The following is a 23,993-nucleotide window of genomic DNA, read 5'->3' on the forward strand; positions in this document are numbered from 1 at the left end:
ATTTATTTTGTAGTTGTAGCTGAGTGACCCCCTAATTCTGTGAACTGGCTTGATCACTTTTTCTGTGATTATTATTACTCAGAGTGAAAGAGAACAAGTAAATCAGCAGTGACTTTATATTTCATAACATGAGTATTGTGATGCATCATCAAATCATTGTATATCAGACATTCAATACTGCACATGAGAATTTGATTCATATTGAAGAGGTTAAAGGAGAGAGGCTGGAGGAAGTGAATAGTTGTAAGTATTTGGGGTCACATGTACCAGGAAATGGAGTAGGGGTGAAAGTAAAGTGCAGATTGAGAGAACCAGTAAATGTCTTGGGGGACTGAGAAGTGTCATGAGAAATCAGGATTTAGGAATGGATGCAAAGTGATTATATGAAGAGATGATCATGCCTATGAAACTGTATGGGGTGGAGACTTGGATTTTAAGAGAGGCAGATAGGAGAAGTTTGAATGTGCTTGAGATGAAGTGTGTGAGAAGTATGGTTGGAGTGACATGGTTGGATAGAAAAAGAAATGAGGTGAGGAGGAGAGTGGGGGTGGAAAGGGAGATGGCAGATAGGGCTGATGAAAGAGCACTGGGATGGTTTGGACACATGAGTGAAGAAAGATTAGCAAATGAGGTATGGAAACCAGAAGTGGATGGAATGAACCTGAGGGGACGACCAAGGATGTGATGGATGGATGGGTGTAAGGTGCTTTGAGCAAGAGAGGAATGTCTGTTGAGCAAGGAAGGGAGGAGGCAAGGATAGACTGTGTGGAGGATAGTTGTGAATAGATATTTAGATGAAGCCCAAAAAGATTTCTCCCTGTCTTTTCTATTTTCCGCATGAGGGGACGAGGAAAGAGGCTGTCATGAAAGTGAAGTGACTTTGTCGTAGATGTTGTTGTCGTCCTTCCCTAGACTGTCAGGCTGAGCAATCCGGTCTTCCTGAGGAACGACACAGCTGGAATGGGTTTTTCCTAAAAATCCCTTATAAAATGTATATTGTGTTGTTGGCATGCATGATTGTGTACAATACAGTCTGTAATTAGTTGGTTCTTCCTTGTTTCCTCCTTTATATATTGGTACAATGTTGGCATTTTTCCAGTCTTTTGGTATTTTTCTTTCTTTGCATGAGGAACTTATTATGTTGTATATTTTGTCCATTAGTTCTTCTTTACATCCTTTTAGTATGAAATTTGCAATTCTGTCCCGGCCATGTGATTTCCTAATGTCAAGGTCCGTTAATTGATCCATTATTTCTTTTTGTGTTATTGTTATTTCCCTCATGGGGGAGATCACACTTCACTTCCTTCGTCCCAATGCTGTACTCACGTGTGTGCCCATTTGTAAGTGTGCATGTACACAAATGAACACAAAAGTACATGCATATGTGTGCTTGTGTGTTCAGGAATGTCCATGCACTGAGGTGTCCATGTGCATACACAAGCAATGAGTGTATATTTGCCTGTCTGCATATGTATGTACATTCACTGAGCACACTCTTGCCCAAATGGCAAACATATATAAATTTAGGAACGAATATGTGAATATATGTAGGAAAGAAAAAAGAAACTATGAAAAAGCTGTTATAGACAAATGCAAGGATAAACCTAAACTCTTTTACATACATATATCAAGGGCTTTTTCTGCAGAAAAAAAAAAAAAATCATTCCCACCCATTCCATCCCTAATACATTCCACTCCCCTCCACCCTCTACCCTCCCTCTTATCTTGGCACCTCCTGAATGATGGGTCATCCCTGTGTCTTGTCCCCTGCCCTGGGTCAGAGGCAGTGTTGCAAGTCACAGCAAGGCCGCTTCATTAAATTGGCGACCCCCCATCTCCGTCACCCCATGCAGAAAAGCAGATGGGGAGAAATCCCTTTGGGCTGTGTCACATTTTGCTTACACATACTACCTCACACACACCCCATCCCCTCACCCATTCCACCTCATGCATCACAACATCATCCATATACAATCATTCTCCATTCACCCGTCTTCTGTCCTCTCCCGTCCTTCCTCAAAAGACATTCCCCTCTTCCCCAAAGCCCCCTTCACCCCATCCATCCATCTCATCCTAGGACGTCCTCTCATGTTCACTCCCTCCACATCTGCCTTCCATACCTTCTCAGACATCTCATCTCAAACACATTCAAACTCCTTCTCTTCCTCTCTTATGTTCTCTGTTTCTGCCCCATACAGTGCTGTTGACACAATCGCTCCTTCATACGATCTCCTCTTAGCATCCATCCCCAATTGTCTATTTCTCATTATACTTTTTAATTCACCAAGGCATTTACTCACTTCTCTCAATCTATATTCTACCTCCACCTCCTCTCCTCCTTTTCCTGCCACATTTGCACCCAAGTATCTAAAACTATCCACTTCCTCCAGTTGCTCTCCCTTAATGCTCACTTCCAGTCTGTTCCCACTTTCACCCCTTGTACATCTCATCAAACTCTTTTACAGATATGTAAATGATAAATTAAAAGACAAACACAAAATAGTGAAACTGCGTGAAGGAGATAAAGAATACATAGATGACAAAGAAATGGGTGAAGTTATGATCAGATATTTCAGGTCTGTTTTTACAATTGAGAGCTCACAAATTTGGGAAGATGGACAATGAGAAAGATCCCCCAAAATGAAAGAAATAGAGGTAACACAGAAAGAAATAAGAGACCAAATAAAAAAAACCTAGATGTTAGGAAATCATATGGACCGGATGGAATTGCAAATTGCATATTGAAAGAGTGTAGATGAACTAACGGACAAATTATACAAGATAATGCATTTCTCACTCAAAGAAGGAAAGGTACTGCAAGATTGGAAAAATGCAAACACTGTACATACATATACCAAAGGCTCTTTCTCCCTTACACAGGGGGGGGGGGGAACCAAAAAGAAAAAGGCATAGAAACCACTCCCACCCATTCCATCCCCTACATATTCCACTCCCCTCCACCCTCCTCCCTCCCTCTCATCTTAGCACCTCCTGGATGACAGGTCATTCCTGCATCCTGTCCACTGCCCTGGGTCGGAAGCAGTGTCGCAAGACACAGCATATCCACAGCAAGGCCACTTCATTAATTCGGTGACCCCCCCCTCTCCATCCCCTCATGCAGAAAAGGAGAAGACAGGGAGAAATCCCTTCGGGCTGCGTCAAATTATTCATACATACTTCCTCACCCCCCATCCCCAACCCACTCCCCCTCATGCATCACAGCATCATCTATACACAACCTTTCTCCATTCACCCCTATCTTCTGTCCTCTCCCGTCCTTCCTCAACAGACATTCATCTATTTTGTAATGTCATTGTTACCCCATCCATCCATCTCATCCTAGGATGCCCCCTCATATTCACTCCTTCCACCTCTGCCTTCCACACTTCTTTTACTAATCTTTCTTCACTCATTCTTTCCATGTGTCCAAACCATCCTAATACTCTTTAATCAACCCTATCTCCCAATTCCCTTTCCACCCCTCTTCTCCTCCTCACCTCCTCATTCCTCACTCTATCCAGCCTAGTAACCCCTATCATACTTCTAACACATTTCATCTCAAACACATTCAAACTCCTTCTCTCTTCCTCTCTTATGTTCCATGTTTCTGCCCCATACAGTGCTGTTGGCACAATCACTCCTTCATATAACCACCTCTTAGTATCCATTCCCAGATGTCTATTTCTCATTACACTTTTCAATTCACCAAGGCATTTACTTGCTTCTCTCAATCTACATTCCACCTTCACCTCCACTCCTCCCTTTCCTGCCACATTCACACCCAAATATCTAAAACTATCCACTTCCTCCAGTTGCTCTCCCTTAATGCTCACCTCCAGCCTGCTGTCACTCTCTCCCCTTGTACATCTCATCACCTTACTTTTGCTCACATTTATCTTCAGCTTCCTTCTTTCACACACCTTCTCAAACTTCACTAACTTCTTCAATCCCTCCTCTGATCCTGCTACAAGTGCAGTATTGTCAGCAAACAACAACTGGCTTATTTACCACTTTTCTCCATTTTCTTTAACCATCTCCATCGCCCTACCCACTACCCTTGCATTCACCTCTCGCACTACCCCATCCATGTACTATAGATTGAACAGCCAGGGCGACATAACATATCCCTGACGAAGTCCCACCTTTACCTCAAACCATTCACTGTCTCCATTTCTAATCCTATCACAAGCTCTACTACCCTCGTAAAAACTCCTGACTGCTCTTAACAACTTTCCTCCTATCCCACATATCTGCAGTACCTCCCACAATGCCTTCCTGTCAACCCTGTCATAAGCCTTTTCCAGATCCATAAAAGCCCAAAAAACATCCTTACCTTTTCCTATAGTTTTCTCACATATTTGTCTTACCACAAAAATTTGATCTACACAACCTCTACCTGTCCTAAAACCACACTGTTCCTCACCAATTACTCCCTCTGTTCCTCTCCTAATCCTATCAATCAAGACCCTCTCAAAAGCCTTCCCAACTACACTCAACAAGCTGATCTCTCTGAAACTACTACACTCACACTTGTCCCCTTTTCCCTTGTAAAGCAGAATGATACAGGCACTCCTCCAGTCCTCCGGCACTCTACCCTCTCTTAAACAAACATTAAATAACCTCACCAGCCAGTCCACCGTAACTGTACCTCCTTTCTTCAGACATTCTGTATGGCATCCATCCAACCCAGATGCTTTACCTGCTCTCATCATCTTAACAGCTGCTTTCACTTCATCTTTCCCTATTTCTCCTCCATTTTCCTCACTCATCACTCTCATTTTCTTAGCATTTCCCACTGCAGCTATCTTTCCCTCCCTATCCTCCTTCACATTTAGCAACTCCCTAAAATACTCTACCCACCTTCCTCTCACTGCCTTCTCTTCCATTATCATCTGTCCATCTGCACCTTTTACTTTTTTTTCTCTACTTGATTCACCTCCTCTTCCTCTTAATTTCTTTCCAAAACATCTTTTTATTGCTTTCAAAATTTTCTGTCATAGTCTTACCCCATCTCACATCTGCTCTCCTCTTTGCTTCCTTTATCTTATGCTTAACTTCCCTTCTCTTTACTTTGTACCTCTCATACGATTCCCTTGTCCTAATTTGTAGCCAATCTATGAAAGCCTGCTTCTTCTCTTCTACACCCTTCTTCTCTTCCTCATCCCACCATTCACTACCCTTCCTTCTATTTCCTCCCACCCTCCTCGTTCCACACACCATCCTTGCACACCTTATGACTCCCTCCTTGAACCATTGCCATTCCTCCTCCACTCCTAGTTCTACTCTATCCTTCACTACCTCCCACTCCTCTCTCAGCTTCTTCTTATACTTATTCTCCTTTTCTTTCTCATTTAAGCAGTTCACTCTACGTACCTCCCTACCTTCTGCCCTTTCCCTCTTTCTCCGCCTATTCTCCACTCTCAATTTACCTTCCACCAGAAAATGATCTGATATTCCCCCCACTCTCTCCCCTTAGAACATGTACATCCTTAACTCTTCCTACCATACTGCTGGTCACCATTATATAGTCCATTAATGCTCTATCTGCCACCCTTCCATCCACCACCCTTTCCCATGTGTACTTCTGGTTGACTTTCTTCCTAAACACTGTATTTGCTATCATCAACTCTCTTTCAAGACACATATCCACCATCATTTCTCCACTACAATTTTTACCTGGAACTCCATATTTCCTGATCACTCCATCTATTGGTTCATTTCCTACCCTAGCATTAAGGTCTCCCAATACAACTACATTGACATTTCTCCCTAATCCCTCTATGCACTCATTTAAATCTACCCAAAAAGCCTCCCTTTCCTCTACGCTCTTCTCACTACCAGGTCCATACGCACTTACAAAAACCCACATCTCCCTTCCCTGCTTGACTTTCATCCACATCAACCTTGAAGAAACCTCCGTCCACTCCACTACACATTTACCTACTTCTTCACTTACTAGTATAGCCACCCCTTCCCTCACTTGTCCCCTCTTCACTCCTGAGTACCTCCCAATTACACTCCCAAAATCACATTCGCCCCTCCCTTTCATTTTAGTTTCACTCGAAGCCAGCACATCCATCTTTCTTCTCACAAACATACTGCCTATCCCTTCCCTTTTACTCTCATCTGTACCACATCCACGCACATTAACCACTTCCATACGGTGACGCCTACGTAGGCGTCATGAGGAGCAAGTGGGTACACGATGATGCCGCCGTCGCCGTCTTGATTATATTTATTGTAGTCCTAAGTAACCTTCATTCTCTCTAAACTGGCTTAATCATATTTTCTATGGTTATCAGAATTCACGGGTGAAAGAGAATGAACAACTGAGCACTGACTTTATTTTCAATAATGCGATTATAAGGGAGGTACAGTGATGGTGGACTGGCTGGTGAGGTTATTTAATGTTTGCTGGAGAGAGGGTAGAGTGCTGGAGGACTGGAGGAGTGCCTGTATAGTTCCTCTTTACAAGGGAAAAGGGGACAAGTGTGAATGTAGTAGTTTCAGAGGGATTAGATTGTTAAGTGTAGTTGGGAAGGCTTATGGGAGGATCTTGATTGAGAGGATTAGGAGAGGAACAGAAGGAGTAATTGGTGAGGAACAGTGTGGATTTAGGACAGGTAGAGGTTGTGTAGATCAGATCTTTGTGGTAAGACAGATATGTGAGAAAAGGGAAGGATGTTTTTTGGGCTTTTATGGATCTGGAAAAGGCTTATGATAGGGTAGACACAAAGGCACTGTGGGAGGTTATGCAGATATATGGGATAGGAGGAAAGCTTCTGGGAGCTGTCAAGAGTTTTTATGAGAGTAGGAAAGCTTGTGTCAGGATTGGAAATGGAGAGAGTGAGTGGTTCGAGGTAAAGGAGGGACTTTGTCAAGGATGCGTTATGTTGCCCTGGCTGTTCAACTTATAAATGGATGGGGTGGTGCAAGAGGTACATGCAAGGGTAGTGGGTCAGGGATTGGAGATGGTTAAAGAAAATGGAGAAAAGTGGGAGGTGAGCCAGCTGTTGTTTGCAAACGACACTGCGCTTGTGGCCGGATCGGAGGAGGGACTGAGGAAGTTGGTGGCAGAGTTTGGGAGAGTATGTGATAGATGAAAGCTAAAGATAAATGTGGGTAAAAGTAAGAGTGATGAGATGTACAAGGGGTGAAAGTGGCAGTGGACTGGAAGTGAGCATTAAGGGAGAGAGACTGGAGGAAGTGGATAGTTTTAGATACTTGAGTGCAAATGTGGCAGGAAAAGGTGGAGTGAAGGTGGAGGTAGAATGTAAATTGAGAGAAGCGAGTAAATGCCTTGGTGGATTAAAGAGTGTAATGAGGAATAGACATTTGGGAATGGATGCTAAGAGGAGACTGTATGAAGGAGTGATTGTGCCAACAGCACTCTATGGGGCAGAAACATGGAACATAAGAGAAGAAGAGAGAAGGAGTTTGAATGTGTTTGAGATGAGGTGTCTGAGAAGTATGATAGGGGTTACTAGGCTAGATGGAGTGAGAAATGAGGAGGTGAGGAGGAGAACAGGGTTGGAAAAGGAGCTGGGAGATAGGGTTGATGAAAGAGTATTAGGATGGTTTGGACACATGGAAATAATGAGTGAAGAAAGACTAGTAAAAGAGGTGTGGAAGGCAGATGTGGAGGGAGTGAACATGAAGGGACATCTTAGGATGAGGTGGATGGATGGGGTGAAGGGGGCTTTGGGGAAGAGGGGAATGTCTGTTGAGGAAGGACGGGAAAGGACAGAAGACAGGGGTGAATGGAGAATGGTTGTATATGGATAATGTTGTGATTGCATGAGGTGGAATGGAAAGAGGGATGGGCGGTGAGGTAGTATGTGTGAGCAAAATTTGACACAGCTCGAAGGGATTTCTTCCCGTCCTCTCCTTTTATGCAATGGGGGGACGGAGAGGGGGGGTCGCCGATTTTATAAAGCGGCCTTGCTGTGGATGTGCTGTGTCTTGCGACACTGCTTCTGACCCAGGGCAGTGGACAAGGTGCAGGGATGACCCGTCATCCAGGAGATGCTAAGATAAGAGAGAGGGTGGAGGGGTGTGGGGTGTATTCAGAGATGGAATGGGTGGAAATGATTTTATGCCTTTTTCTTTTTGGCTACCTCCCTTGTAAGGGGGAAAAAGCCTTGGTATATGTATGCATGTATGCGATTATTATGACGCAACATCACACGTCGGGCAGCTAATGCTGCCAGACGTGTGATGTGCCCCGGAGTGAAGAGGTTAAAAGACCCAAACCTTAAGGTACTGGTTGGAAAACTCCTAGACCTCTTATGCCTTTACTTTTTTTAGGAATGTCCCCTTTGGGGCAACAGGTTGCAGGACTCCTAATCCCATCGCCTGTCCCATTTTTGTCGCCTTTTATGACTCAAGTGGAAAGACTTGGTGGTAGCATTCTTTTCCCCCACCACAGGGTAGGCAAAAAAAGGAAATGAATATTCAGAGAAATGGTACAGGACAGTAACAAGGGGTTGGGGGACAGCATAATGGAGGGACAGTTGTAGTATAAAAGTGTCATTTCTCTATGAACAGTGTTTTCCTTCATCACAGACAAAATGATGTGTGGCTCTGGTCCATAGGAGCGCCCCATATAGATCCTAAAGTATCAACTGCATGCTACTTTGTCACAATAACATGCAGCCAATACCCCATATGCAAACATTGTACATACATACGTATACCAAGGGTTTTTCCCCCTTCCAAGGGAGGTAGCCAAAAAGGGAAAGGCATAAAAACACTCTCACCCATTTCATCCCTAAATACACTCCACACCCCTCCCACCCTTCCTCTCATCTGAGCACCTCCTGGATGACGGGTCATCCCTGCACCCTGCCCACCGCCCTGGGTCAGAAGCAGTGTCGCAAGACACAGTACATCCACAGCGAGGCCGCTTCATTTAATCGGCGACCCCCCCTCTCCGTCCCCCTTTGCATATAAGGCGAGGACGGGGAGAAATCCCTTCGGGCTGCGTCAAAATTTACTCACACATACTACCCCACCCCCCACTTCCCCGCCCATTCCTCCTCATGCAGTCACAACATCATCCATATACAACCATTCTCCACTCACCTCTGTCTTCCGTCCTCTCCCTTCCTTCCTCAACAGACATTCCCCTCTTCCCCAAAGACCCCTTCACCCCATCCATCCACCTCATCCTAGGACGTCCCCTCATGTTCACTCCCTCCACATCTGCCTTCCATACCTCTTTTACTAGTCTTTCTTCACTCATTCTTTCCATGTGTCCAAACCATCCTAATATTCTTTCATCAACCCTATCTCCCAAATCCTTTTTCACCCCTGTTCTCCTCCTCACCTCCTCATTTCTCACTCTATCTAGCCTAGTAACCCCCACCATACTTCTCAGACACCTCATCTCAAACACATTCAAACTCCTTCTCTCTTCTTCTCTTATGTTCCACGTTTCTGCCCCATACAGTGCTGTTGGCACAATCACTCCTTCATACAGTCTCCTCTTCGCATCCATTCCCAAATGTCTATTCCTCATTACACTCTTTAAACCACCAAGGCATTTACTCGCTTCTCTCAATCTACATTCTACCTCCACCTTCACTCCACCTTTTCCTGCTACACTTGCACCCAAGTATCTAAAACTATCCACTTCCTCCAGTCGCTCTCCCTTAATGTTCACTTCCAGTCTACTGCCACTTTCACCCCTTGTACATCTCAACACCTTACTTTTGCCCACATTTATCTTTAGCTTTCTTCTATCACATACTCTCCCAAACTCTGCCACCAGCTTCCTCAATCCCTCCTCTGACCCTGCCACAAGCGCAGTGTCGTCCGCAAACAACAGCTGGCTCACCTCCCACTTTTCTCCATTTTCTTTAACCATCTCCAATCCCTGACTCACTACCCTAGCATTCACCTCTAACAAACATTGTACCAATATATAAAGGAGGAAACAAAGAAAACCCTACAAACTTCAGACCAGTACCCCTTACATGCACAGTAGCAAAAATATGTGAAAAGGTTATCAGGAATAAATGGATCAAACACTTGGAGGAGAATAAAGTACTAAACTCTAAACAATTTGGCTTTAGAAGTGGAAGATCGGGTACCACAAACTTAATTTGTTTTTACATACATACATATACCAAGGCTTTTCCCCCCTTATATGGGAGGTAGCCAAAAAGAAAAAAACATAAAATCATTCCCACCCATTCCATCCCTAAATACACTCCACTCCCCTCCACCCTCATTCTTATCTTAGCACCTCCCGGATGATGGGTCATACCTGCACCCTGTCCACTGCCCTGGGTCAGAGGCAGTGTCGCAAGGCACAGCACATCCACAGCAAGGCTGCTTCATTAAATCGGCAACCCCCTCTCCGTCCCCCCATGCAGAAAAGGAGAAGACGGGGAGAAATCCCTTCGGGCTGCGTCAAATTTTGCTCACACATACTACCTCACCCCCCATGCCACCGCCCATTCCACCTCATGCATCACAACATCATCCATATACAACCATTCTCCATTCACCCGTCTTCTGTCCTTTCCCATCGTTCCTCAACAGACATTCCCCTCTTCCCCAAAGCCCCCTTAACCCCATCCATTCATCTCATCCTTAGACGTCCCCTCATGTTCACTCCCTCCACATCTGCCTTCCATACCTCTTTTACTAGTCTTTCTTCACTCATTCTTTCCATGTGTCCAAACCATCCAAATACTCTTTCATCAACTCTATCTCCCAACTCCCTTTCCACCCCTGTTCTCCTCCTCACCTCCTCATTTCTCACTCTATCTAGCCTAGTAACCCCTATCATACTTCTCAGACACCTCATCTCCAACACATTCAAACTTCTTCTCTCTTCCTCTCTTATGTTCCATGTTTCTGCCCAATACAGTGCTGTTGGCACAATCACTCCTTCATACAGTCTCCTCTTAGCATCCATTCTCAAATGTCTATTCCTCATTACACTTTTTAATCAACCAAGGCATTTACTCACTTCTCTCAATTTACATTCTACCTCCACCTCCACTCCACCTTTTCCTGCCACATTTGCACCCAAGTATCTAAAACTATCCACTTCCTCCAGTCACTCTCCCTTGATGCTCATTTCCAGTCTGCTGCCACTTTCACCCCTGGTACATCTCATCACCTTATTTTTACCCACATTCATCTTCAGCTTTCATCTTTCACACACTCTCCCAAACTCTGCCACCAACTTCCTCAATGCCTCCTCCGATCCTGCACAAGTGCAGTGTCGTTCGCAAACAACAGCTGGCTCACCTCCCAATTTTCTCCATTTTCTTTAACCATCTCCAATCCCTGACCCTCCACCCTTGCATTTACCTCTCGCACTACCCCATCCATGTATAAGTTGAACAACTAGGGAGACATAACGCATCCTTGATGAAGTCCCACCTTTACCTCGAACCACTCACTCTCTCCATTTCTAATCATGACACATGCTCTACTACTCTCATAAAAACTATTGACAGCTCCTAGAAATAATACAAGAGATGGCTGGGCAGATTGCGCCTTCTTGGACTTGCAGAAGGCCTTTGACAAAGTACTACAGTACATAGAAAGCTAATAAGAAAATTTGAAATAATGGGAGGAATACAAGGTAAGCTACTGGAATGGATGAAAGATTTTTTGAGTGGAAGAAAAATGAGTGGTACTTAGAGACAAGAACTAAAACTGGGAAGATATGATAAGTGGCATCCCACAGGGTTCTGTGTTGGCTCCTTTAATGTTTGCCATATATATAAATTATATGGATGAGGGACTGAAGTGTTACATGAACTTCTTTACTGATGATGCCAAATTACTTAAGAAAGTAAGCACAGAAGAAGATTGCAGAATGCTTCACGAAGACCTAGACAAAATATGGAAATGGAATCAGAGGTGTGAAGTGAACTTTAACATTAAGAAATGCAGTATAATGGAATTTGGAAAAAGCAAAAATAGAATATCAGGTCAATACAAAATTGGTACCAAGGAAGTCAAAAAAGTCGACTTAGAAAAGGACCTATGAGTAATTACCTCAAGTGACTTCACACCTGATAAACATGTCAATAAACTAGTTGGAGAGACTTTTAACTTATTAAGATCAATGTAAGTGGCCTTCGACTACATGGATAAAGAAATGGTAAAGAAAATAATTAATTACATTGATAAGGCCTAAATTGGAGTATGGGCACCTCGTACAAAAAACAAAGAAATTAGAAAGAATTTAAAGAGTAGTGACAAAAATGGCACCTACACTCTCAAATTTGACATATGAACAAAGATTAGATAAATTACATCTATCAACAGAATTATAAAAGGGATGAAAGTTCTTGATAGAGATGACTTATTCAAATGGGACAGAAGAGAAACAAGAGGACACGAGAAGAAGCTAAAGAAGGACAGTTACAGAAGAGATTTGAAAAAGAATAGCTTCCCACAGAGTGATTGATGTCTGGAACAAACTAAACAGGAAAATAGCAAGTGTCGAAAGTATACAAGATTTTAAGAACAAACTGGATGTGGAGAGATACAAAAATGGGTCACTATGAGCATAGCTCTCACCCCTTAAAATACAAATAGGTAAATACATGCCTGTACATGTGCACACTCATAGAAACATATGCATGTGTGCCCATGTGTTTATTTGCATGCATGCACATATGCAAATGCCACACACAAGAACACCTCACAGATTACATAAAGCAACGACAAAGATGGCCCCAACACTTTCAAAATTGACATACAAACAAAATTGTCCAAACTAGAACTACAAACCCTGAAACAAAGAAGATATATAGGAGATCTGTTGGCCATTTACAGAATCATGAAAGGCATGGAAGTCCTTGACAGAGAAGACTTATTAAAGTAGGATAAAAGAAAAACAGGGACATGAAATGAAACTCAAAAAGGAGTTATAGAAGAGATCTGACAAAAAAAGAGAAAAAGTTTTCCACAGAGTGGTGGATGTCTGGAACAAATTAGACAAAACAATAGTGTGTGCAAACACCATACAAGAATAAGAACAAAGTAGATGTTGAGAGATACAAAGATGGGTCACTACAAGCATAATTTCCCTTCCTATTTAATACAACTAGGTAAATATATGCAACCTGTGAGTTGGACATGTCCATGTATCACATGCAGGCAAGCAGGTATTCACAACTCGCAAATGATATGTCTGTGTGTGTATGCATGAATACACATTAACACACATATGAGCTCACTATATGTAAGTCATGGACATGCAAACACACATGCAAACTGTGGGTGTGTGAGTGTGCTCAGGTGAAACACACATACTAACAATCTGCGAGTCAGATGTGCACATTTGAAGGGATGCATGTGCACAATGAATGCATACACACATGCAATCTGTGGGAACCTGTGCATGTTTGATATGTGCATGGAAATGGTGTACGAAGACCCTTTCTAGAAAAGGGAACTGACGACAACTTACAACACAGATCTGATCACACTCACCATCATTATCCGGTCTAAATGTCCTCGGTGGTAAGAATCTAGGACATTGCGCCACTGATGCATTGAGTTAAGGAGCCCATCTTCAGACACCAATTTTTCAATGTCAAGGAACATGAAGCCATCAATACCAAGACTAAGCCACTGGTGAAGAAGGGCAGGAACCACCTCCAGCTTGGCAGCTCCTTCCCTATTTGTATGTAATGATACATCTACATTTTCTGAAATAAGATCAAGATTTGTTTTTAATATCAACTTTCCTTCAATAAATTAATATCTAAAAATATTTGAGCAAGAAAAGTGTATTGGCAGGCTTCAGCAAGAAATTGGCACTTGATAAGTCATACTGGCAATAGATAATAAGGCTTTTGACAAGCAACAGACTAAAAAAAGGGAAACAGAAATCAACAAAAATTACAAAAGCATTTTAGAATGGCTATATATCAGGATACGCCAAACACTAATACTCGCACTGCAGACAGGCATGAATAATAAATCAATTTATATATATATATATATATATATATATATATATATATATATATATACACATACATACCGTATATTTCCACATATAAGACGACCCTAAAATCCAAAAATTCACCCCTTAAAATGGGGGGTCGTCTTATACTACCATTATAAAAATCAGACCTTGAATTCTACATGAGATGACTTGGTAGGCTAGCCTGCCGATAACCACCGATACACAGGAAATGATTCACATTATGATAAGAACTGGTAATGATGATATTGTTTAACGTCACAAACTCCCCCCTATCGGGGGGCTAGGACAGTGCCCCTCACAGAGGGCTTTGTAGCGTGGAATTTAACAAACCATGCCCTTGGTTCAACTTCGCTGGTGGCAGGATTCGAACCGCCATCCCCTCGACCTTCGCCGCAAGTAACGACACCCTAACCCACTCAGCCAGCGAGCTGGTAATAAAGGTAATTAAACCATATTTACATTATATATTATTGGCATATCTTTATAGTAAATGGCAATTGTTAATAAATTTGAGGAATAATTCTATATTAATGAAACTACAGTACTTTTAAGTACTCTATGTAAACACATTTAACACAGCTGAAAAAAATGTAAACATCGAGCACTGGTTGCGTTCATAGCAACCTTTTTCTTTTGATAACTTTTCAGTAATTTTTAAGACTGAAAATAAAAACTTTGGATTTCAGTACATAAAACGTTTATCAATAAAAAAAAAGTATATTACAGTAGTCGAACCAGGAGCGTAAACAAATCATTTTTGTTAGTTGACGTGTGTTCTCAGAAAATCATGATACATGATTTGCTTTATTTCATTTATTTTGAATTTATAAGGATACAGTAAGTAATTTATCTGGTATAAGGATACAGTTAAGTAATGAGAAAGAAAAGAGAAAAAGCGGAAAAAACAGCTGATAAACGTAATCAAAACAATTATTTTTGTACGGTAGGTTTGATACACTGATGCTTTTGTATTTTAACAGTCGTCTTATACTACCGATATGAGATAGATTCATAAAAATTTGCTCTAATTTTGTATCTCGTCTTATACAATGTCGTCTTACACACGGAAATATACGATACATACATACATATACCAAGGCTTTTTCCCCCTTATAAGGGAGGTAGCCAAAAAGGAAAAGGCATAAAATCATTCCCACCCATTCCATCCCTGAATACACTCCACACCCTCCCTCTTATCTTAGCACCTCCTGGATGACGGGTCATCCCTGCACCTTGTCCACTGCCCTGGGTCAGAAGCAGTGTCGCAAGACACAGCACATCCACAGCAAGGCCGCTTCATTAAATCGGCGACCCCCCCTCTCCGTCCCCCTATTGCATAAAAAGAGAAGACGGGGAGAAATCCCTTCGGGCTGCATCAAATTTTGCTCAAACATACTACCTCACCTCCCATCCCCCCGCCCATTCCACCTCATGCATCACAACATCATCCATATACAACCATTCTCCATTCGCCCCTGTCTTCTGTCCTCTCCCATCCTTCCTCAACAGACATTCCCCTCTTCCCCAAAGCCCCCTTCACCCCATCCATCCACCTCATCCTAGGACGTCCCCTCATGTTCACTCCCTCCACATCTGCTTTCCATACCTCTTTTACTAGTCTTTCATACCTCTTTTACTAGTCTGTATGGGGCAGAAACATGGAACATAAGAGAGGAAAAGAAAAGGAGTTTGAATGTGTTTGAGATGAGGTGTCTGAGAAGTATGATGGGGGTTACTAGGCTAGATAGAGTGAGAAATGAGGAGGTGAGGAGGAGAACAGGGGTGGAAAGGGAGTTGGGAGATAGGGTTGATGAAAGAATATTGGGATGGTTTGGACACATGGATAGAATGAGTGAAGAAAGACTAGTATACACACATATATATATATATATATATATATATATATATATATATATCTATATACCAAGGGCTTTTTCTCCCTTATCAGAGAAGTAGCCAGGTCAAAAGGCATATACCCACTCCTACCCACTTCATTCCCACCCATTCAACACCCATCCACCACCTTTTCTTCCCTCTCATCTTAGCTCCTCATGGATGACAGGTCATCCCTGCATCCTGTCTACTGCCCTGGGTCAGAAGCAATGCAGCAAGACACAACACATTCACAGCAAGGATCCCTCACTTAATTGGCAACCCTCCAGCTCTGTCCCCTCTTGCAAAAAAAGAGAAGACAGGGAGAAACCCCTTCAGTCTGCGTCAAAATGTCGTTCATGCATAACCACTCTCTAACTCCCCACATCCTCCACCCCCTCTCTACTTTGCATCACAGTATCATCTGTACACAGCAATTCCCCATTCAACCCTATCTCCTGTTTTCTCCCTTCCTTGCTCAAAAGACATTTCCTTTTTGCTCAATGCCCCTTTTATCCTATCCATTTCATCGTTGGTCACCCCTCAAGTTCACTCCCTCCACCTCTGCCTTCCACACCTCTTTAATTAGTCTCTTTTCACTCATTCTTTCCATGGATGTGGAAAGAATGGAAATAAGAAAATAAATATATACACATTCCAAGGGCTCTTTCCCTCTTACCATGGAAATAGCTAAAGTCAAAAGGCATAAATCCACTCCCAACCATTTCATCTCCACCCATTCCACTCCCATCCACCACCACTCCCTCCCTTTCATTTTGGCTCTTCATGGATGATAGGTCATCCCTGCATCTCGTCCATCACCCTGGGTCTGAGGCAATGCAGCAAGACACAGCACATCTACAGCAAGGCCACTTCATGTAATCAATGATACCCCCTTCTCTGTCTCCTCATGCAGAAACATTGAAGATGGAGAGAAATCCCTTCAGACTGCATCAAAATATCATTAACACATACACACACTGACAGTCGAACAAATCGGATGTACCTGAGAACGGTCCACGAGCTAGCACTAATTCTAGCGATTCATCGACCAAAAAGTGGAGCTTTACCTAGTTGTAAACACACTAAAGGGGAGCAATGGTGAGTGGAACCATGATGTAGTAAAGTGCTTAAGAAAAAAAAAAAAAAAAAAGACATACGCTGAGACAACCAAAAGAAGATTAGATATGAGTATGAAATGCCTTTGGCAGTGGTTAGAAAAAATAGAAGAAAGGGTAGTGAATGGTGGGATGAGGAAACAAAAAAGGTTGTAGAAGAGAAGAAGCGAGCTTTCACAGATTAGTTACAAAATAGGACGAGGGAGTCATATGAGAGGTACAAAGAAAAGAAAAGAGAAGTAAAGCAAAAGGTAAAGGTTGCAAAGAGGAGAGCTGATGTGAAATGGGGTAAGAGTTTGACAGAAAATTTTGAAAGTAATAAAAAAGATGTTTTGGAAAGAAATTAAGATAGGAAGAGGAGGTGAATCAAGTAGAGAAGAAAAGGTAAAAGGTGCAGATGGAGAGATGATAATGGAAGAGAAGGAAGTAAGGGGAAGATGGGCAGAATATTTTAGGGAGTTGCTTAATGTGAAGGAGGATAGGGAAGGAAAGATTGCTGCAGTGGGAAATGCAAAGAAAATGAGAGTGATGAATGAGGAGAATGGAGGAGAAATAAGGAAGGATGAAGTGAAGGCAGTTGTTAAGATGATGAAAGCAGGTAAGGCACCTGGTCTGGATGGATGCCATGCGGAATGTCTGAAAAAGGGAGGTACAGTGATGGTGGACTGGTTGGTGAGGTTATTTAATGTTTGTTGGAGAGAGGGTAGAGTGCCGGAGACTGGAGGAGTGCCCGTATAGTTCCTCTTTACAAGGGAAAAGGGGACAAGTGTGAATGTAGTAGTTTCAGAGGGATTAGCTTGTTGAGTGTAGTTGGGAAGGCTTATGGGAGGATCTTGGTTGATAGGATTAGGAGGAAGTGGATAGTTTTAGATACTTGGGTGCAAATGTGGCAGGGAAAGGTGGAGTGAAAGTGGAGGTAGAATGTAGATTGAGAGAAGCGAGTAAATGCCTTGGTGGATTAAAGAGTGTGATGAGGAATAGACATTTGGGAATGGATGCTAAGAGGAGACTATATGAAGGAGTGATTGTGCCAACAGCACTGTATGGGGCAGAAACATGGAACATAAGAGAAGAAGAGAGAAGGAGTTTGAATGTGTTTGAGATGAGGTGTCTGAGAAGTATGATGGGGGTTACTAGGCTAGATAGAGTGAGAAATGAGGAGGTGAGGAGGAGAACGGGGGTGTAAAGGGAGCTGGGAGATAGGGTTGATGAAAGAATATTAGGATGGTTTGGACACATGGAAAGAATGAGTGAAGAAAGACTAGTAAAAGAGGTGTGGAAGGCAGATGTGGAGGGAGTGAACATGAGGGGGCGTCTTAGGATGAGGTGGATGGATGGGGTGAAGGGGGCTTTGGGGAAGAGGGGAATGTCTGTTGAGGAAGGACGGGAGAGGACAGATGATAGGGGTGAATGGAGAGTGGTTGTATATGGATGATGTTGTGATTGCATGAGGTGGAATGGGCGGGTGGATGGGGGGTGAGGTAGTATGTGTGAGCAAAATTTGACGCAGCCCGAAGGGATTTCTCCCCGTCCTCTCATTCTATGCAATGGGGGGACGGAGAGGAGGGGTCGCCGATTTAATGAAGCGGCCTTGCTGTGGATGTGCTGTGTCTTGCGACACTGCTTCTGACCCAAGGCAGTGGACAAGGCGCAGGGATGACCCGTCATTCAGGAGGTGCTAAGATATGAGGGAGGGTGGAGGGGTGTGGAGTGTATTCAGGGATGGAATGGGTGGGAATGATTTTATGCCTTTTTCTTTTTGGCTACCCCCCTTGTAAGGTGGAAAAAGCCTTGGTATATGTATGTATGTATGATAGTCCTAGATATGAAGACGAGTTATTCCATGGATTCAGGACAGGAAGAGCTATGGACCTCAAAAGCATACTAATAAACCAAGAAATATTTGAAATGAAAAGGGATATTGTTGAATGGAAAAGGGAACATAACCAATTATACAAAGAAGTAAGTGAATTGAGAAAGGAAAATGCACTATTAATTAGGGAAATGGAAGAAATGAAAAAGGAACTGGCTAAAGTAAAAAACTATAATGAAAAGATGAAAAATGATGACACAAATATAAATGAAACTTTGTTGAGGGAAGTTAATGAGAAGATACTAATAGAAGCAGGCAAAGTTGGTGAAAATATAGAAAAACCAAACATGATAGAAATTAAAAACCAAATGAAAGACAAAGAAAACCATAAAATACTATTTAAAGAAATAGTCATCGAACAAATGAATGAAAGTACAAAGGACACTGTGATAGAATTAATAAAGGAAAAAAGAGATTGGGTAAGACATACATACCTACATATACCAAAGGCTTTTTTCCCCCTTACACGGGGGGGGGGGGGGCCAAAAAGAAAAAGGCATAGAAACCACTCCCACCCATTCCATCCCCTACATATTCCACTCCCCTCCACCCTTCTCCCTTCCTCTCATCTTGGCACCTCATGGATGACGGGTCATCCCTGCATCCTGTCCAATGCCATGGGTCAGAGGCAGTGTCGCAAGACCCAGCACATCCATAGCAAAGGCACTTCATTAATTCGGCGACCCCCCCCCCTCTCCATCCCCTCATGCAGAAAAGGAGAAGACGGGGAGAAATCCCCTCAGGCTGCGTAAATTATTTCTCATACATACTTCCTCACTCTCCATCCCCCACCCACTCCCCCTTATGTATCACAGCATCATCCATACACAACCCTTCTCCATTCAACCCTATCTTCTGTCCTCTCATGTCCTTCCTCTCTTTTGTAATTCCCCTTTTACTCCATCCATCCATCTCATCCTAGGACCCCCCTCATATTCACTCCTTCCACACCTCTTTTACTAATCTTTCTTCATTCATTCTTTCCATGTGTCCAAACCATCCTAATACTCTTTCATCAACCCTATCTCCCAACTCCCTTTCCACCCCTGTTCTCCTCCTCATCTCCTCATTTCTCACTATTTAGCCTAGTAACTCCTATCATACTTCTCAGACATTTCATCTCAAACACATTCAAACTCCTTCTCTCTTCCTCTCTTATGTTCCATGTTTCTGTCCCATACAGTCCTGTCGGCACAATCACTCCTTCGTATAACCTCCTCTTAGCATCCATTCCCAAATGTCTACTTCTCATTACACTTTTTAATCCACCAAGGCATTTACTCGCTTCTCTCAATCTACATTCTACCTCCACCTCCACTCCTCCCTTTCGTGCCACATTTGCACCCAAGTATCCAAAACTATCCACTTCCCCCAGTCTCTCACCCTTAATGCTCACTTCCAGCCTGCTGTCATTCTCTTCCCTTTTACATTTCATCATCTTACTTTTGCCCACATTTATCTTCAGCTTCCTTCTTTCACACACCTTCTCATGCTCTGTCACTAACTTCCTCAATCCCTCTTCTTATCCTGCTACAAGTGCGGTGTCGTCAGTAAACAACTGGCTTATTTCCCTCGTTTCTCCATTTTCTTTAACCATCTCCAACCCCTGACCCACCACCCTTGCATTCACCTCTCACACCACCCCCATCCATGTATAGATTGAACAGCCAGGGTGACATAACACATCCCTGACAAAGTCCCACCTTTACCTCAAACCATTCACTCCAAGGTTCCCACAGAAAATTGAAAACTAAATTCCAGGACTTTTCCAGGATATTCCAGGATAAAAATCATCAAATTTCCAGGACTTTGAGCGGAATATCTGAAACAATTTTCAAATACAAACTGATCTTTCTGGCCTCCTCCACCCCTTACAGCCAGCCGATTCCACCCACTTTATTACACTATGCAGTCTTCCTCTGTTAGATTACAATATATATATATATATATATATATATATATATATATATATATATATATATATCAGAGTATCAGGTATAATTCATTCTTTGCTCTTTCTTGAAAATAGTCACTCCATTGATTTCAGTTTCTGCTTGAGGTCTTGTAGTTTCTTTTCCAGTTTGAGATTTTCATCCGCCTTCTCAGAAACAAACTTTCAGTCTGAAAGCATTGGACTTAGCCAGCAAAGTGAAGTCATGTTCTGTTTCTGCCTTCTTTGCCAGCTGGTCTGCTTCCTTGGTCATTGACTCCATACTATCTTTCAAGAGCTTCCTCTTTTTCTCTGCTGACTGGATATCCTCTTGTAGTGCCTTTCTCTTTGAGGATTTCTCATTATCTGTCTGTGACTTCTTCTGATCCGCGAGGTACTGTTGGTATCTCATCCTTGATGCCCTGACATGCCTTTTCAGTCTGGGAGTGAAGGGTAACTCAGTGAAGTGCTGGCCCGTGGCTTGGATACTGTCATAGACTGTACGAAGAGTTACAATAGTCTTCTCCTGCATGTTCTGAACCAGGAGGTCCTTGTTCACAGAATAACCCCTTTCTACTGATGCCTGACCATGGGAGACTGTGAGAAGCATCTTGAAAACAGACCAGAGCTTGCTGTACTTGTGGTCTTTAAAGTACTGGCCCAGAAATATGTCCAGCCTCTCACTATCTGGGGTGAAGTTCTTGAAATCTGCTGCATGTTCCTGCCTCATCTCACTGCCAAACGCCTTGTACTGAGCAAGGAGCTCATCGCACTCTTCCCCGGACAGCCTGTTGGCATTCAGAAGCATCTGGAGGATTTTCTGGAACTTCGTCGCCGCATCTGTAGAAGGAGCAACTAGTTTATCTGGAGCCAGTGCAGAGAGATATCGAACCAGGGACAGTTTCAAGGGACTCTTGTCCAACATCTTGGATGTGAGCTCTGATAGCAGTGTCACACACTCATTCTTGAATGCCAGGACCTTCAAATCACTGACCAGTTTCTTCTCAGCAGCTTTCTTCACAGACTCTCGAGCAGCAAATCCCAGATCTACAAGTTTTGGCAGCATCTGCTTCTTCTGGTCCTTGAGGTCCAGGTTGGCCAGTTTCTGCATGGTGTCTGCTTTGTCCAGAACTTCTTTTTTGATGAAACGTCCCATGAGCGCAACAACCACTTCCTTTAGCTTCTGTCCCAAGAACGGTGCCATGGGTGCATCTGTTTGAAACCTCTGAAGGAATGGCTGGAGTTGTTTAGCTACATAGATGAAGAATTGTAGCTTTGCGACGGAGAGTGGGTCCTCACAGGCAGCTTTCACTGATGCAAATGAGGCAGTGCTAGGGGCCTTCTTGGGGTCTTTGAAGGATGCCACAAATTTCTCCACGTTGGGCCACATCTGCAACGCACGCTCTGCAACCTTTGCATCCTCCACCCATCTGTGCTGGCAAAATTGCAATGGGTACAGCTTGCTCCCTGTGATAGTGGTGAAATCCTCTCTTCTTGCGGGGGTATCATGGAAGAGCTGCCACAGAGACCTTAGCAGGTTTCCAATCTTCCATCCAGTCTCGTTGGCCCCTTTCTGCAAGCTTCCGTGGACAGTGTGGAGTTCACAGCTTCCGATGTTCAGAAGTTCTGGGAGATCCTGTGTTTTGCGCTCCTGTTGCAGGTCATTGAAAAATTTCCAATTGACGTTAGGTCCATCCATTGACACCTGAAGCAGACGCTTGGGATCTAGTTGTTGTGTCCCTTCCTTGAAGTTGTTGAGTAGGTCGCTTGCTCGAGCATGCCCCAAGAACTGTGACCCAAAGTACCTTACACTGACCTGACCAGAATCATTGTCCCAGTAACGGACTATGAAGTCCATTTGTTCATTCTGTGAAACAGGGTTCATGCACTCATCAAAGGATATGGTATAGCACTCCGCACTTCTGACTTTCTCCACTAGCAGATCATGGAAATATGGAGACAGGCCAAAACAAACTAGATAAGCACACTTTGTAGCACCACATGAGAAAGTTTTAGCAATTTGGCTGTCCGGAAACATTCTTGGGAACAACATGCCCACATCAGATGATGAATTGAATGAGTAGTTGCTCATAACAAGCTTCAGAGCCCAGAGAACCTCTGCGTGGAGGGCAGCATCTGACACAGCAGCTGCAACCTCTGATCTTTGTGGAGCTGTACTTGTACTAGCAACTGGTGCACTGGAGGTGACATTGGCTGCAGCATTATCTGCCTTTTCGTCTTGCTTCTTTCCAAAGAAGTTGCGGATTGCTGATGGGTTTTGCCTTGACTGGCTGATCCTGTTATGAAAGTTGCTTTTCATGTGACTTCTCAGAGCGGAAACTCCTATGTTTGCTATGTCAGACACTGCACACTGTAGAATATTGAGCACAACCAACATCCATGCAACACTGAATTCAAGGACTTTCAATGACTTTTTTAGCTGGTAGTCCTAATTCCAGGACCACTTGATTTTTGGCAGAATTTCAGGACTTTTCCATGACTTTCCAGAATCACTTTTTTTCCAGGACTTTCCAGAATTTTCAAGGACCGTGGGAACCCTGATACATATACCAAGGCTTTTTTCCCCCTTACCAGGGGGGTAGCCAAAAAGGACAAGGCACAAAAACATTCCCACCCTTTTCATCCCCAAAAACACTCCACACCCCTCCACCCTCCCTCCCATCTTAGCACCTCCTAGATGACGGGTCATCCCTGCACCCTGTCCACTGCCCTGGGTCAGAAGCAGTGTCACAGGACACAGCACATCCACAGCAAGGCTGCTTCATTAAATCGGTGACCCCCCCTTTCCGTCCCCCCATATAATGGAGAGGACGGGGAGAAATCCCTTCGGGCTGCGTCAAGTAGTAATAATAATAATAATAACAATAACAATAATAATAATGATGTAGTCCAGGCAATATAGCACATTTTAGGGCCCAACTTGGAACAAATTGCAAGAGAATTGTTTTCACCACAGGGCATGCCTGCCCATGAGGTGTCTAGAACATCACACTAAAAGTCCTAAGAAATCCACGTTGAGGAAATATGTCTAATTTGCATAAATCCAATATGGCCGCCAATTTTCGATAATTTGCCATATCTCCGCATTTAGATGTAATAATTGAGTCATCTAAAGTGCTAAAATGGGGTTTTTGAACACAAGAATTCACGTGGAATAGGTTACATTTTTATTGGATAAAGAATTTATAGCCAAAAATCCAATATGCT

At 43.2% G+C, this 23,993-nt stretch overlaps 1 protein-coding gene across 7 annotated transcripts in view; it reads right to left on the minus strand.

The window, feature by feature from the left end:
* The window catches only part of LOC143032005 (uncharacterized), a 529,471-nt gene that overhangs the window by 465,538 nt on the left and 39,940 nt on the right, over positions 1-23,993 (minus strand). Inside the window, exon 2 of one of the 7 annotated variants that reach the window (XM_076196464.1) lies at positions 13,471-13,688. The exons of the other annotated variants lie outside the window; for them this stretch is intronic. Coding sequence (XP_076052579.1) covers positions 13,471-13,584 — 114 coding nt within the window. The 5' untranslated portion in view covers positions 13,585-13,688. The remainder of the gene's footprint in view (positions 1-13,470; positions 13,689-23,993) is intronic. 7 annotated transcript variants of the gene reach the window in all.

The sequence above is a fragment of the Oratosquilla oratoria genome, chromosome 12, assembly GCF_046742065.1.
Source record: "Oratosquilla oratoria isolate Oo_2021 chromosome 12, ASM4674206v1, whole genome shotgun sequence".
Lineage (NCBI taxonomy): Eukaryota > Metazoa > Arthropoda > Malacostraca > Stomatopoda > Squillidae > Oratosquilla > Oratosquilla oratoria.